At 48.8% G+C, this 16,145-nt stretch overlaps 1 protein-coding gene across 1 annotated transcript; it reads right to left on the bottom strand.

Moving 5' to 3' along the window:
- Positions 1–4,481: 4,481 nt before the first annotated feature.
- Positions 4,482–5,636, bottom strand: LOC125547295 (putative E3 ubiquitin-protein ligase SINA-like 6). The gene is made up of 2 exons (XM_048711229.2): positions 5,433–5,636; positions 4,482–5,306 (listed from the first exon to the last, which is right to left on the bottom strand). Exons 1-2 carry the CDS (start codon positions 5,634–5,636, stop codon positions 4,482–4,484), a joined length of 1,029 nt encoding a protein of 342 aa, XP_048567186.2.
- Positions 5,637–16,145: the final 10,509 nt, after the last annotated feature.

Genomic DNA, 16,145 nt, shown 5'->3' with positions numbered 1-16,145 from the left:
TGAACCTAACTTTTTCATTCTCTTTTGCTTTGTCATTTGGCTTCCCCTCCCCCCAGTGGAGTTGGAAGCGCGAACGAGTTAGTTGCTCGTCGAACAGACTTGTATGTGGTTTGGGGGTTTCATTTGCATAATGGAACCGGGGAGACATCCTCTGTTTTTCTAAAAAAAGACTTCTGAAGGAAGCGGCGGTGGATGTATATGCGACAATGAACGCCTGGGCTGTAGGTTTTTTCATACAATTTTCATTATAGATAATTTTTTTTATAAGTGTAGTCTTTTTTACAAGTGTAGCCTGGGTTGTATAGCTTTTTTTAGGGTATATTTTTTAGACAATCTTTGGAAGTTTTAATAAATCATCACAACGTTTACAGGGGCGAAAAGAAATTGAGAGCAACTAATTTAACGAGCGCTCCTTCGGCAGCCTCGCAACGATCAGCTCTACTTGGCATGCTCCTAGCCGCCCGCCACGTGTCGCGCTCTGGGTGCTCCCTCCGGGGTTTTTTTTCGCACGCGTTTTCGGCTTTTTAAACGGGTTTTTTTGACGTTTCGGTTTTCCACCGGTCTTCCTGAACTTTTGGACTATTTTTTTTCGAAAAATTTCTTTCTTTTCGCGAAAAAACGTGTTTTTTCGCGAGAGTCGCGGTTTTGCTTTCGTGAGAGGCACGGTTCTGCTTCGTGAGAGTCGTGGCCGTTCCTCTTGAAAACGGAAAAAACGCGTTTTCTATTTTTTTTGCCTTCCGCAAAAGGCACGGTTTTTTTTCCGAGAGAGGCACGGGTGTGCTTTCGCGAGAGTCATGGCCGAGCCTCTCAGAAAAGGAAAAAATGTGTTTTCTATTTTTTTCTTCCGCGAGAGGCACGGTTGTGCTGTCACGAGAGGCATGGCCATGCCTCTCGGAAACAGAAAAAAAATGCATTTTCTGTTTTTTTTTTCTTTCACGAGATGTACGGTTTTGCTTCCGCGAGATGCATGGTGGTGTTTTTCCGAGAGGCACGGTCGTGCCTCCTCGGAAACGAAAAAAAATATGTTTTATCTTTTTTTTCCTTACGCGAGATGCATGGTTGTGGTTTCGCGAGAGGCACGGGTGTGCCTCTTTCGGAAAGGAAAAAAAACCCGTGCGCCCGGTTCGGTTTTTTCTATCCGGTTTTCTTTGTGAAAAAAAGTTCGTCAAAACCTATCAACATGTGATCTAGTTTTGAAAATCTCGACGCGAGGAGTCCAACGGTGCAAATGGTTCGAGATATGGACGCATGGTTAAAAGCGATAAAAATATTTTGAATAAACGAATCTATGAAAAAAGAGAAAACTCCCAGATTGCGACAAGTGGCGCACATACGACACACCACTCGTCGCAAACTGGGGAGGTGGAAGTAATCTTTGCAGCGAGTACTTCTTAACTAGTGATTTCGAAGGAAGTTCACCATGTATAGATGAAGAGCAGGAGAACAGCTTGGGCTATATTTCTGGCCTGGTCAAAAGAGGTACGCCCAGCACTATAATTCTTTGTCATTCTTATTTTATTCTCTGGTAAAAACTATGTGCACCCCTAGAAAAGGCTTTAAAAAAGAACTTGTTTGCCAAATCAATGTGAGGAAATAGTGTTGATGTAACCGGCTCCAAAAACAGTTCACTCGATAACTCCCACCGAAGCAGACGTACCGATAGAAGAAATGAGTGTTAGACGAGATATTAACGAGAACTCTTAGGGCTGCAGTCGGTACGATATATTTGTCCCATATTGAGTGTTTTGTAGCAAGATGGGTATGCACGATATATTTGCCCTTCTTGAGGGGGAGTGTTGGTGTATGAATACTGTAATTAGTTGACTTCTTAAAGAGTAAAATGCAAATTATACAAACAAATATAAATGAGTACAGAGAGAAGGGATCGGTGTGGAACGATCCAGAGTTTCTCCAAATCCTCTTCACGCTCCCTCAAATCCCTAGCTCAAATCACTCAAATCTCATATGATTTTCAACAGTAGGGAATAACCAGCATATAGGACAGGAGGATTGTAACGGCTAGAGAGACGCAGTACACCATGGGCCTGAGCTTCCATGGGATTCACGACGGAATCGGCAGGCTACTCCAGGAGCACCCCTTGAGGTGCTGGAGGCCCCCCTCGAGGAGGTTATCCAAGAAGAAGAATAATCGCATCATGAGATCTTGGACCATCTGGTTTTAGTTTGCAAGTTACTGGACTACACCGGTCCCACCATGCAAGTTTGTGTCCCCCTAGTGTAACCTCTTAAAAAGGATCAAAGTATGATGTCCGTTCTACAATAAGTTGATAGTCGAGCTCCTATCCTTTTAGGATAACATAAATGAACCAGGTCATTAAAATAGACCATACAAGATAGAGATATACGAGTTAGAGTGCTTGGCCCCCGTGTTGCCCAACCCATGCGATGTGGGCGGGAGCCCCCTCCCCCATCACGCCGCCATCGGCCACCCCTCCTCCAGCTACTCCCCTCGTCGCCGCCGAAGGCTACCACCGAGTGAAGCTCACATAGTGAAGGCGGCGGGTGAAGGGGGGTCTCCACTGCTGCGCGGCTCTCCTCGCGTGGACCCTGTGGCTGGCGGCCTGCCTCTCGGTGGTCCGTTGGCGCCTCTTCCAGTGGCCAGCGACGTGTCTCCTCAAGGCGGACCCGATGGCTCTGCTCCGTCTCACGCTCTTGGTGGCTGTCTTGGTGGTGCCGCTCCCCGTGTCTTCTTCTGGTTGCGGATTTGGCGTCGCCGCCATGGTTCCTTCCAGTCGTCGTCTCCGACAGTGCCAGGTGCGGCGCGTTGCCCCCATCCTCCCCTAAACTTCACCTCTCCCGGCCACTCACCCTGCTTGGACTGGCTGTCCAGCGTCGTCTTAGCGGTATGACCTCATCCCGGCCACGCATCCTCTCAGGATGGACGTGGTCGTGCTCATGGCCCCCTGGTCTTTGGTTGTCCAGCATCCTCCCAATGGCGGACCTCGTCACGACCATGCCTCTTCCTGTTGGGTTGGTTGTGGTGTGCTAATGGTGGTGCATTCAGACCTCCCCCTTGCTCGACCTGTCCCACAGTGGTTGTCCGTGGTAGAGCATCTGGCGGCACCCATTGTCACCTTCCTCGGTGATGGGTACGACTCCTCTTCTGACGGTTATGGTCTCGCCTACTATGATTTCCATGCCTTCGAATGTTGATCCTTTTTTTGCAGGGTGAATGTTGATCCTGCAGTCTTTGGGATTGTGCAAACTTTGGCTGGGCGAATGCCCTACTCGGTTTGCCGATGCTGGTGGCGGTTGATACCTGCAGATGCTGTCCCCTAGTTGGAGGTGTTTCCATGGCCTCTTATCGGTGACCCTAAGTATCGGGGGAAACCCCATATCCGGTTCACTAGATCAGGAAGCGAGGGCGTCTAAGCATCGTATCCTTTATGAAGCGTTGTTTGTTGCTCGTGGTGTGTTCGGTGTTGGATTGCGGACGCTTTGCTGGTCCGGGCTGCTCCTCATGGTGTGGTATACGGGGCACAACGTACGACCTCAACGACACTCTCTCCAAGGCTTCTCCTTCCACCACGAGCAGGTCTTGCATCCCACTTGCCGATTCTCTAGGCGCATAGGGGGGAGGTACGTTGATCTGGTCTGGCCTAGAGTCGTGTTGGTGCGATGATGGTGTCGGGCACTGGTCGTGACGTGGCCTAGATACCTTGTATCTCGCCTCTTTGTATTGCCGGCTGGAGTTCGAGCTAGGAGAGTTTTGTGCTATGTTGTATCCCTCTTTACTTTTTTCACACCTTGTGTGGTTATTTTTCTCCTACTTATCAATGAATGATACACAAGCTTTTTGTATTTTTCATGAAAAAAGATAGAGATGGAACGGCTCCGACCAGAGTAGCATTTTCCAGGACGGTACTTTTTAAAGGATATCTTCCTCAAGTGCCAATAATTAGTGACCCAACAAAAAGTTGTTTTAATTCATACATCTTGTGCATTCAAATGCATAACAGAATCCGTAACACCAGGGTGTGCACGAAGCAATAGAAAAGGGAGCACAAAAAGCGTATTTCAGATTAACAAAAGGGTGTGTCTAGAACAGCCGAGTGACGTTAGCATTTTTTTTTGCTACAAGCAACACGGCTGGATGCTACGAACAGTGACAAAAAATGTTGCACCGGTATTGCAAGCAACAACAATAAATGCGACCACCGTTCTAACTGAAATGCTACAGACGTCAATAAAGGATGTTGTAACCGGCGAGATGACGTGCTACAACCGATGAGGGACAATATTTTACAACCAGCAAGACGGATGTTGCAACCGGTAGGAAAAAATATTGCAAACGATGTCATAAAATGTTGCATGGTTGACTGAGACGTGGTTAAATTTCAGTTGACTGATTTTTAGCAGGCCCCTTAACAAAAACCAAACTCATGAGATATATAAACGATGCATTGCACATGGCAATATAGCTAGTTGCTATGACATACTAGCTAGCTGGTCTTGTTTGACTAGAGTTTCCTCGGATTGCTAGATTTTCGTTTCTTGTTGCCTTGATCTGTCGCTGTGAACTTGAAGACGGCGGCTGTTGCCGGCGCAGGAGGAGTAGTGTCAGAAGGAAGAGGAAGAGGAGGAGGAACGAGTTTGTCAATGTGGATGCCGAGGGGGACAGCGTCGCCAGATAAATACGCTTTCCGCACGTACAGAGACGTGACCTCGTCCGGCCATGGCGTGCCACCGGGCAGGGAGCTGCATGTCATCACGGGCAACTCGAACGTCACCCTCGCACCACTGCCGGCGTGCTCCACGGTGAGCTTGTACGAGAACTGCGGCACCGCCGGTGCGCCTTCGTCCGCCCTGACGCACACCATCGACACCGCGGCGCCCTTGTCGCGCTCGGCGAGGACCAGCAGGAACACGTTCCGCTGCCGGTCGGCCATATCCTCCTCGCCGACGAGGACGTGCCAGCGCCGGGTCAGGGGCAGGCTGAGCTTCCCCGGCTGGCCATAGCGGACGACGATGATGGGGCTGGAGTGTTCCGTGGAGATGTGGTCGAGGAGCATCTGCCGAGAGCCGGAGAAGTTGCAACCGCCTTCGCCACCTCCTGGCCCGGCGCGCTCTGGGCAGTAGCAGGGCGCGTACTGGCAAGCGCGGCGGTGGTCCGCGGCGTCGTGGTAGACGATGAGGCCCGCCTCGCAGCCGAACTTGACGTAGTCGCACGGCAGCTTGACGGCGCCGGCGTAGGCGTCTGCCAGGCGGCAGTGGGCGGCGACGCGGCCGCAGTCCTCGCCGTGCGCGCCGCGGCAGGACGAGCACATCAGATGCCCGTCGTCGCACTGCGAATTATTATAATATAAGGATCAAGACCAGCAGTCGTTTCCATGGCAAGGAGTAATAATCAGGATGACTCTAATCAATCTGCAAACAACCTACTCGAAGATTCAAGAAGTAATATACAGTACCGAGAAGATAGGCGGTTTGAGGGGGAGGTGGCAGGCATGGCACTCCAAGAGCTCCGGCGCCCTGCACTTTTCAAAGATGAGGAAGGGCGGCACGTCGAGGGCGGTCTGTCGCTGCATCTGCGGCTGCGGCTTGGCTTCCTCGGGCACCACGGCCAGAGCTCCGTCTCCTCCGCCGCCACCGTCGCCGCTGCTGCCATGACCCATTTCTCCTCTGACTTAACTTGCTTCAGGGTCAAAGATCGCACGCATAAAAGATGCTTGAGATTATATGGAGGCCAGGCCGAGTGAAGAACCCAACAGCCGTACGTCCGCTCCACATTACTCCGGTGGCATGCAAACTCCGACGGCGCGTTTCGATTCCCGGTGTGCTTTCCTACTGGCCCGTGAGGTGTGTCTACGAATTAATTGATGGATGAAGAGCTGGAGAGAGGGCGAGATGAGAGAAAGTCAGATCGGGAATGCATGCATGCACCAATGCATGAGACTTATTTTTCTACCATGAGAACGTGTATCGGCATCCATATCTTCTTGGGGAAAGGTGCATGCATGTGTTCCCAGATTTTACACAGAAATTGCACATTTTTATAATATGCAAGAATAAGAATACAATAGTATAGTTGAGTTTTCAGAAAAAGAGAAGTTTCCTTAGACTACCCACAATGGGAGTAACATAGATAGTAACATCACGCATATTTAGATAGAATGGATGATGTGGCGAGCAATAAATGAAGAAAGAGAGCAAAGTAGTAACATAGCTAGTTACTAGTAGTATGAGTAACATCACACATATCAATGCAAAATGAGTCTATGGCTTAATAAATGAAGTGTTGCATGTTACCACATATATGTTACTCCCCACTATAGAGGTAGTAACATAGACTAATAACATTGACATGTTACTACTATCCATTGTGGCTAGTCTTAGAGTAATTGAATTTGTTCGTTAATATTATCATTAAAGAAGAAAGGACATAAATAAAAAATAAAAATACCAAAAATTTTCAAGAAACAATGAATTACTTCCTCCGTCCAGGTTTATTAGCCCCTCAACCAAAACACAGGTTTAAGACACAGGTATTAATTCCCAAACGATTTACAGCATGCAGCCCACGCTCGATTTAATTGGCTGATGCTTCGGAACCCAGCGCGCTCGGGCTTGCATGGTTCATGCATGTCCAATCAAAAGAGGATTAGAAGCACATGTGGTGGCCTGAGTACTGCTGGCTGGAATTAATTGAGCTTTGAAAGATGAACCGGAACGGAGGAGATCGAGAAAGAAATGAAGCTTTTTTCTTTGGGCAGCGCAATCGATGGAAGGGCCCTATAAATACGGACGGGCTCCCTCCTGTCACGGGCCTAATAAACCCGGACGGAGGGAGTACTGGCTTTGTTGTTACTCTTCCAGAAAAAGGAAATTGAAATAAAATTTCATAAAAATTAAATAATGTGCTTTTGTAAGGAAGAATGAATTAGTGAAATTGACATTACCCTTTGAAAGAAAGAAAGAAAATCAACATGATGAGGTTTTCCAAGAAAGAATAAATTAGTGGAATTGGTGTTACCCTTTATTAAGAGAAAGAAAATAGAAAATAAAACAAACAACACAATATTTGCACACAACAGTCACAAGAAATGCGCTTTTCAATAATATGCAAGTATAAAAATATGATAGTGAAATTCTTACAAAAACAATTCCTAGGAAGGAATGAGCAACTCACATTGCTACCCATAATTATAAAAATCAAATAAGGAACAGTTAATTAGAAGCAATGGTATCACCTTTTAAAGAAGAAAGACAAAGGAACAAGTTTAAAAATTTGCACACAAATTCGCTCAAAAAATTGCACCTTTTATAGTATACAAACAATCTCTACTCCTAATGTCTCACTTGGTAGAATAGCATCCATGTTTTTTTTCATCTGGTTTATTTTCGTTTGATTTATTTCATCTGGTTTAATTTTGTCCCACCTTCCATCATCATATCCTCATGTCGATATTTTACCTTCCCAATAAAAACTTTCATAACATTTGCAAACTTTCCTAACCAGGCATGTCACAAACGGGCAGGTACTGATATCACGTTACCAAACAATAAAACCTCATTTTCATGGAAACCAATTCAAAATCCTAACTTTCCTAACGCATTGTTTCTTACCTTTCCTGATCTCTACTGCTAAAGGAGCAGTATTTAAGTCATTCGTTCGTTGGTGTCCAACACTCGGACGAGACTTGCCTGCTCCCTTCTCGTGTGCCCATCCGTGCTCCCGCATACGTGGCTTGATCTGATTGGAACAAAATAAGGCCCGGCCCCACCCCCTTAAAATCAAGGGGGATGATTAGATTAGAAAGAAAAAAGGAGAAAGACAACCGTTGGATTAGGTGGGAGCACGGATGGGAGCATGGGAAGGGAGCAGGCAAGCCGGATCCCCAACACTCCTCCCTTGACGCTAAAAATACGACGCACCTTCCATAGTTGGTTTTCTCCACTGGGTTTTTTCCAAACAAACTAAACGTCACCACGTTGCCTCACCTCAGCGTCGTGTCTCCCTCCGGACGATGCCTTCTCAATCCTTGCGCCTAATGGCTCATGACTATACATGGCCGCCTCCTTGGATGTCATTTGTACGCGGCTGCCGCATATGGATGTCGTCGCTTCATGCCTGGTTACTGGTTTTGTCCTTCATGCCGTCTTGTTCTGCCCTGCTCTGGAAGAAGAATGGGTTTGTGTGGGATGGACGAGATTGGTTTGATCCATACCTAGACAAAGGTAAGTTCTTAGGATGGAGATGATAGTGATTGATGGTGCCTGGAAGATGACAGGAAGCCACCCAGAAAATGGCCAGAAGCAATCATCATTGTGCGAGTTATTTACCCAAAACCACCACATTATGGGCTAGGGTAACAGATCAGTACCATATTTGAGGCAGGGCACAAAAAACCACCAACAATGGAACTAATCTGTAACGTGGAGCACTGACGGCGGAATTTGGTCGCGAAAACAGCGAAACTGACAAGTTGGGCCCGCATGTCGGGCTGACATGGCGTGCGTATCTGGACAATATGCTGACTTGGACAATAGGTCCCACCTGTCAATGACTCAAGTATTTGTTTTTTTCTACTTCTTCCTCTTTTTTTATAGGCATTTCAACAAACATTTTGTGGGCTCCCTGCAGGCCAGAGCGCCGCTGCCATGGAGAAGCGGACTCCTGTTCGTCGGCCTGGGCGTGTTTGACGAGATTTTGTCGCGCCGAAGTATCTATGAGCATGGGAAGTATTTCCATAATGTTTTTTCCTAACTATTTTCTTAGAATCACAGAAAGAACAAATGTGATAGTATTTTGCATGTGCACGTATATAAGGAAAATCTTCTCCACGCTACGTGTATTTTGCAAGGCTTCGGTGCACAAAGTGAGCTGCTATATATTTAACGTGGAACTGATCGAATGCATGCATCCCGTGCAAGATACATCATATATAAGTCATTTAAAAATTCCGGCCAACGCCCTAAACCTGACAGGATGTTTAAGTGTTTGGGCAACTAGGTTGCCAATCCCCTGGAGCCACACCCATGCGTCTCGCTTGGGACCATCTGCAGTCAGTAAAATACTAGTGTAATCAGGTACGGCTGGTTGTTTATAATTAGATAAACATGCACGAGCTCACGAGCTCTAGGGGCACGCACTATATGGCTGGCCGTCAGGCCGCTCACACACGCACGCGGCGGCCGCCGCTAAGCTGCACACAGAAGAGGAAGAAGGCCATGGTGTTTAGGCCCCGCACAACTCCCATCTCATTCCTAGCTATACAACACCTCAATTCTTTTCCCCGATCTATACACACACGAGGAGTTCAACATACATAAAATCTCTCCCGTTCTCTTCGTCAAGCTGGCCGGCCGACTGGCTGTACGTCTCCACGCAACCTCAGGTAATCAAGGTGAGGTTTATGTTTGTTGTATACAGGTACAAGGAGCAGGCAGAAGCCGCCGGCAAGCACGCATGGAGAGACCGCCGAAAGTCTGGCCCTTGCCCTTGTGAAGATTGGATCGCCTATCTAAAAATAAACAGCATGCATGCATGCGCTATGCGGAGAGTACGTGTCGGTCACTGGAGACGACACTCGTGTGATCCCGTCGTCGCCGCCGAAGATGACTGCACCGGAACGGCAAACTGCACCGACACCGCCGGAGATCGTCTACACCAAGCCTTTCATTTTCAGGTGTCATGTTCTTGGCTGGAGACGACTCGGGAGCTGCCGGAGCTCGCCAACGACGCAGCCCAACCACTAGCCCCGACGATGTTCTAACATGGCAGTCTACAGGTCCCCGGCGAACAGGTTACGATGCACAGGTCACAACGAACAGGTCACCGGTGCATAGGTCCATGGCGTTCCAATCGCGGTGCACAGATTTGGTGTCTTGCTTCTCGGATAAGACGGCGGGGCAGAGCCGGAGCTCGGTGATGACGCGGCCCGGGACTCGCTTTCCCCCTGATGGCGTACAGATCTTTGGTCAAACCAAAGTTTGCAGCGACACAGTACAAGACCGGTCCCTCCTTCGAGAGGTGCACCTACCGTGACGAACAGGTCCATGGCGTTCCGATCGCGGTGCACAGGTTTGGTTTCTTGCTTCCCGGATGTGACGGTGGGGCGGAGCCGGAGCTCGGTGATGACGCGGCCCGGGACTTGCTTCCCCTCGACGGCGTACAGATCTTTGGTCGAACCAAAGTTTGCAACGACACACTACAAGAACGGTCCCTCCTTCGAGAGGTGCACCTACCATGGCGAACAGGTCCATGGCGTTTCGATCGCGGTGCACAGGTTTGGTGTCTTGCTTCCCGGATGTGACGGCGGGGCGGAGCCGGAGCTCGGTGATGACGCGGCCCCGGACTCGCTTCCCCCTTCACGGCGTACATATCTTTGGTCGAACCAAAGTTTGCAGCGACACAGTACAAGACCGGTCACTCCTTCGAGAGGTGCACCTACCGTGGAGAACAGGTCCTTGGCGTACAGGTCCACGGCGTTGCCGGCGTACAGGTCACCCTTTGGCCTAGCACCAGCCCAAGGCGACGCGGCCTCTACAACGATACCTTTGTCTTGGCGGACCGCCTAATACTTGGCGTCTAGCAAAGACGAGGCGCCAACCACCCCAGCCACGCCATTGTGAGCGTGCGTCAGTTTTTACACTGATGCCGGTCTCCCCAAACCATCACTCCCGCAAGGTGTACCCCCTTGCACACCCCGATGAAGTAACCAGCCGTCGAGAAGTCTAAGCCGAGCGCAACCCATGCCACCCCGACAACAAATACTCCAACGCTGCCAAGACCGACAAGGCACGACGGTCTGAGGTCTACATGGACGATCTCGCATTGTCGTCATGTTCAAGCAATGCCTCCACGCGGCAACACTCGAATCTACTCCGACTTCTACATCAACACACTCCCCAAACCCTGTCCAAGCTCCGACGAGGCGAAGCCACTTCACCGACATGTCTTCTTCCGATGAAGCTATCCATATCTTGCCGGGCACCAACGAGGCGCAGGCAAGACACACCGTGTCTGACACCGACGAGGCGGACACCACCAGGCCGGGCACCGACAAGGCGAAGGCCGACCATCTGTCTGAGCTGACGAGGCCAGACATCTTCATCATCGGACATCGACAAGTCGGAGGGATGTGACTAAGCATCGCCGGAGCGACGGACGTACCGCTCCACTCTTCTATTCCACCACATCATCACCATCATCTACACCGAGCACTTGGAGAAGACGAGACTTGAAGACGATGACCATTGTAGCAGCTTAATCGGAGGTGGTCCGTGGCTCCGGCTCGCGGACGTAATTAATCGGGAGCCTTCTGAGGCCCCGTGAACCAGAACCTCACAATCGCCGAAGTCATATTGGCCGAGCTAGCAGGCCGTTGAGTGCTTATGTAAAGGGATCATGTAATTTGTTTCTCCAATGAGAGATTAATAAAATACAAGTTTCCCTAATTTTATTTGTGTACTTAGTACACTGGCACGCCCGCAATTTTTTATTTCCCCTGGCGCGTAGAGAGATAATAACACGATAACCATCGTTGTTTGTTATTATTTTTCATGTCAAACAAAATGGCATGCCCAGTGGGACCTTGTTCTCCTCCCATCTTTGCTGCACAACAATGGTCGTCGAATTCGTCTTCTGGCTCTTCTCCAACTTACAAGGTGGTGTGGACATTTCTCAACTCGGGTTATTCTTACCGATGCCCTATCTCTTAAGGAGGCTTCAATTAACCCATTTGTGATCCAACTCGGGTTACTATTCTATGGAGAACCGTTGGTGCAATTTCAATATGCCCCGATCACAGGTTTCCTCCAATATTGCGCGGCCATGGAAAGAAGGCGCCGCAATTCGCTTCAAGTACCCAAGACATTGCATTTATCTTGGAGGCATTCTTGATGGTTGAACAAATAATCCATGTATCATCATTGGCTTTGGCAACCTCGACCTCACGCCCAATGTGCTGGGGGCATTTCTTGAGGTGGCCACTGCATGCGAAGGCGCTTCATTAACCTTGACTATAAGCTCCAGTCGGTGAAGCCTATATAAAATGAGATGATCTTTCATATGTAATGAAGTCATCCTCAACACACGCTCAATAGTAGCCAAACCTGATGGGCCCATCTCCTCTCACCTATTGGTGCCTTGGCGTGATGGTGAAAAGTTGAGCTTACATCTTCACTAGGCGCAGGTTCAACTTGAAGAGCTATGACGGATATAGCCTTCTCATATTGCATTCTCTTTTCAATTTACACCGCACCCATCACATTTTTCTTACGTCTTGGCATGATTCAAGGCAACTCTGAGCATAAATAGTGGCTTTTCTCACAATTCCATGCTGGTGTTTCAGAAATTGGCTACCCGAGGGCTTGTCGACGGGCGGCACAATGTGCCATGTTGCAAGTGAAGCGGCTCCCACACCCATAATGCACCACACGTGCCAAGTGTATGCTTCTGGAGGCAGTGATGAAGACTACTTGGGCACTTCTGTTACCAGACCCCGTGCCCATCATGTTTCCCGGCATGTCTCAAGTTCACAGAAGCTCACATCCCAGGGAAGACTATAGGAAAAGATCATGAAAGGGCTACCTGCCCCAACACAAGTTGGGCTCAGTGTGTAGCCACATGGCAACCCTGGGTCGTGCCACCAAAAGCCCCAGGTAAAGTGCCAGAGGGTTTTCTTAGTACACATAGGTGAATGGTTGTCTTCCAAGTTCTGAAGGTGGGTCCCCGAACAAGTGTGGAAAGTGATCCCCGAAGAAGTGCAAGCAAATCTTTAAAGTGAAAAAAATACTCATGAAGTCCAAGGTAATGCAGCCAGCCCATGCAAGCAATCCTCACAATAGAGGAAACCTGAAATTCCAAGAAGCAATCAAAAAGTCTCAAAAGTTCCAAGAAGCAAATCCGGCAATCCTGAGCGGTAGGGGAACCACTGGAAAGAAGGCGGAAGATAGCCATTCACCACCCCTCATTAATGCATGAAGAAAAAATAGCCAAGCTGTTATCCCAAAGCCATCACCCTTATCAACCTCACTTAAGTATCTGGGTTCTTGAGGCATTGCGCGGGGGGCTTGATCGAGCTGTGGGGTTTCTCGATACCATGATGGGCTAGGGTATGATTTTCTACTGCCTGTCAGAGACATATCTGAAGCACAGCGTCTTCATACACATACACTGAAGCTTATTCAATTCTTAACTTGCAACCGTCATGGTCGTTTCGACGGTCGCCGATGATAAGCCCTTTGGTAGCCTTTATTGATGACACATTATAGCTGGTGATTATCAAGAGGGCCAACATCTTCATCCAATCTAAAAAATACTTCATTTTTATGACATTACATTGCATAAATATGCTTGCATGCACTCTTTTGTTCATCATCAGTGCAGCCATCACTAGTTAATGGCGCACACGTTGAGCCTGCGCCGACAGGATGGCTACTTGGACAGCAACAAAACTGCGTCATGATAATGTCGATGACATCCCGACATTTGATTGTCTACCCCAATATACGACAGACACTGGGGGCAGCGAACCTGTGTGTCCACAATGTCGTCGACAACATACTCCATCAACATTGGGGGCAATTGCATCAGTTCATCCACGACGTCGCCGACGGCGTCTTGGCTTCACCAACCTGCTCCATCGACATTGGGGGTTAACACTCATGTGTTCACAGGGTCGTCGACGACATCCCGACATAGAGCTTTCTACACCAACACATCCCATCGGCACTGGGGTAGCGAACCCGTGTGTCCGTGACATCGCCGACGACATCTCGGCATCGAATAATCTACACCAACAAAGTTCACCAACACTGGGGGCAGCAACCCCAGTGCGTCTATTATGTCGCTGATGATATTCTGGCGTACTATTGGTCTACATCAACATGTGTTTTTAGCACTGGTAGTAGCAGCACCGGTACTCCTACAACACCACCACGGCACTACAGGCACCCTTATCTTCAACAACAATGACGCGAGCCGATGTCTATTCCGGCACTCTCTCTTATGGTCACGCCGATGACATACCGGTGTAGATTTTTTGATATCAACCCGACATCTTGGGGTTGCCTCGACAATTACGAGGTGACCCACCAATGGCTTTCTGGTGGCTCATCTACATCAATGCGCCAACTTCACGGGAGCAGTGCAACGCGCCAGTGCGGCCAGCGTAAATCTGTGAAATCCTTCAGTTTAGTCGGCTGGCACCACGGTCTCAGTGGTCGCAACTAGACTGATAAATTTTCTTCAAGGCTCAGCATGGTATTTCACTGTCGAATGGAGATGCAGTAAGGTTTCTTTGTCGGCTGGCACCGTATTAGCAAACGGTCGCAATAAAGAACTTAAACATTTTAAGCCTATGGAATGGACTTTCTCCGTAGTCTCGTATCACCTACTTGGTGCATGTGCTCCAGTCTGGCATCATTTTAATTTTATGGCATGCATTCTGTGGCATGGGCACTCACTACAGATGGCCATTAACTATTTGTGGCATGGTTTCGCGCCGCAATAAATATATTCTAGGTAACTCGTGGCATGGATTTTCGCCCGAGTTTCTCGTTCAGTCATTAATAGCATGGTTTCGCTACAGTTCATTTTTTTGTATTATGGTTTCACTGCTACAGCCATCGTGTTACTTGTGGCATAGTTCAGCCACGATGTACGTCATTTTATGTGTAGCATGGTTCCGCTACAAACACATTTGCACTTATATGATTCATTTTCGGCATGGACTTTCGCCGTGGTGGTTTTTTTTTTTTGGCATGGATTTTCGCCATCCTTCATCAATGTTCTCCTTCCCCTTATAGCCAAGGAAGAATATTGCTCAAAAAAGTTGAGGCAGCAATTGATATTTGCGCCATATCACAAATTTCACCAAGTCGAGTCCGCCTTGCTCCGCGCGCACACTCCACTTGGTGGGGGGCATTTGTTTGACGAGATTTTGTCGCGCCGAAGTATCTATGAGCATGGGAAGTATTTCCATAATGTTTTTTCCTAACTATTTTCTTAGAATCACAGAAAGAACAAATGTGATAGTATTTTGCATGTGCACGTATATAAGGAAAATCTTCTCCACGCTACGTGTATTTTGCAAGGCTTCGGTGCACAAAGTGAGCTGCTATATATTTAACGTGGAACTGATCGAATGCATGCATCCCGTGCAAGATACATCATATATAAGTCATTTAAATATTCCGGCCAACGCCCTAAACCTGACAGGATGTTTAAGTGTTTGGGCAACTAGGTTGCCAATCCCCTGGAGCCACACCCATGCGTCTCGCTTGGGACCATCTGCAGTCAGTAAAATACTAGTGTAATCAGGTACGGCTGGTTGTTTATAATTAGATAAACATGCACGAGCTCACGGTTTGAGAGGATAAGCACCGTTCTTAGCTTGTGGGGGGGGCACGCACTATATGGCTGGCCGTCAGGCCGCTCACACACGCACGCGGCGGCCGCCGCTAAGCTGCACACAGAAGAGGAAGAAGGCCATGGTGTTTAGGCCCCGCACAACTCCCATCTCATTCCTAGCTATACAACACCTCAATTCTTTTCCCCGATCTATACACACACGAGGAGTTCAACATACATAAAATCTCTCCCGTTCTCTTCGTCAAGCTGGCCGGCCGACTGGCTGTACGTCTCCACGCAACCTCAGGTAATCAAGGTGAGGTTTATGTTTGTTGTATACAGGTACAAGGAGCAGGCAGAAGCCGCCGGCAAGCACGCATGGAGAGGCCGCCGAAAGTCTGGCCCTTGCCCTTGTGAAGATTGGATCGCCTATCTAAAAATAAACAGCATGCATGCATGCGCTATGCGGAGAGTACGTGTCGGTCACTGGAGACGACACTCGTGTGATCCCGTCGTCGCCGCCGAAGATGACTGCACCGGAACGGCAAACTGCACCGACACCGCCGGAGATCGTCTACACCAAGCCTTTCATTTTCAGGTGTCATGTTCTTGGCTGGAGACGACTCGGGAGCTGCCGGAGCTCGCCAACGACGCAGCCCAACCACTAGCCCCGACGATGTTCTAACATGGCAGTCTACAGGTCCCCGGCGAACAGGTTACGATGCACAGGTCACAACGAACAGGTCACCGGTGCATAGGTCCATGGCGTTCCAATTGCGGTGCACAGATTTGGTGTCTTGCTTCTCGGATAAGACGGCGGGGCAGA

Source organism: Triticum urartu, chromosome 3A (genome assembly GCF_056163025.1).
Source record: "Triticum urartu cultivar PI428250 chromosome 3A, HENAU_Tu73, whole genome shotgun sequence".
Classification (NCBI taxonomy): Eukaryota; Viridiplantae; Streptophyta; class Magnoliopsida; order Poales; family Poaceae; genus Triticum; species Triticum urartu.
This window is presented reverse-complemented; position numbering and strand designations above follow the sequence as displayed.

What these genes read in the sequence shown, in the direction of transcription:
- LOC125547295 (XM_048711229.2), bottom strand. Translation starts at nt 5,636, where the DNA reads ATGGGTCATGGCAGCAGCGGCGACGGTGGCGGCGGAGGAGACGGAGCT. An exon ending in TCAAACCGCCTATCTTCTCG is followed by an intron (nt 5,307 to 5,432) that starts GTACTGTATATT and finishes AATAATTCGCAG; the next exon opens with TGCGACGACGGGCATCTGAT.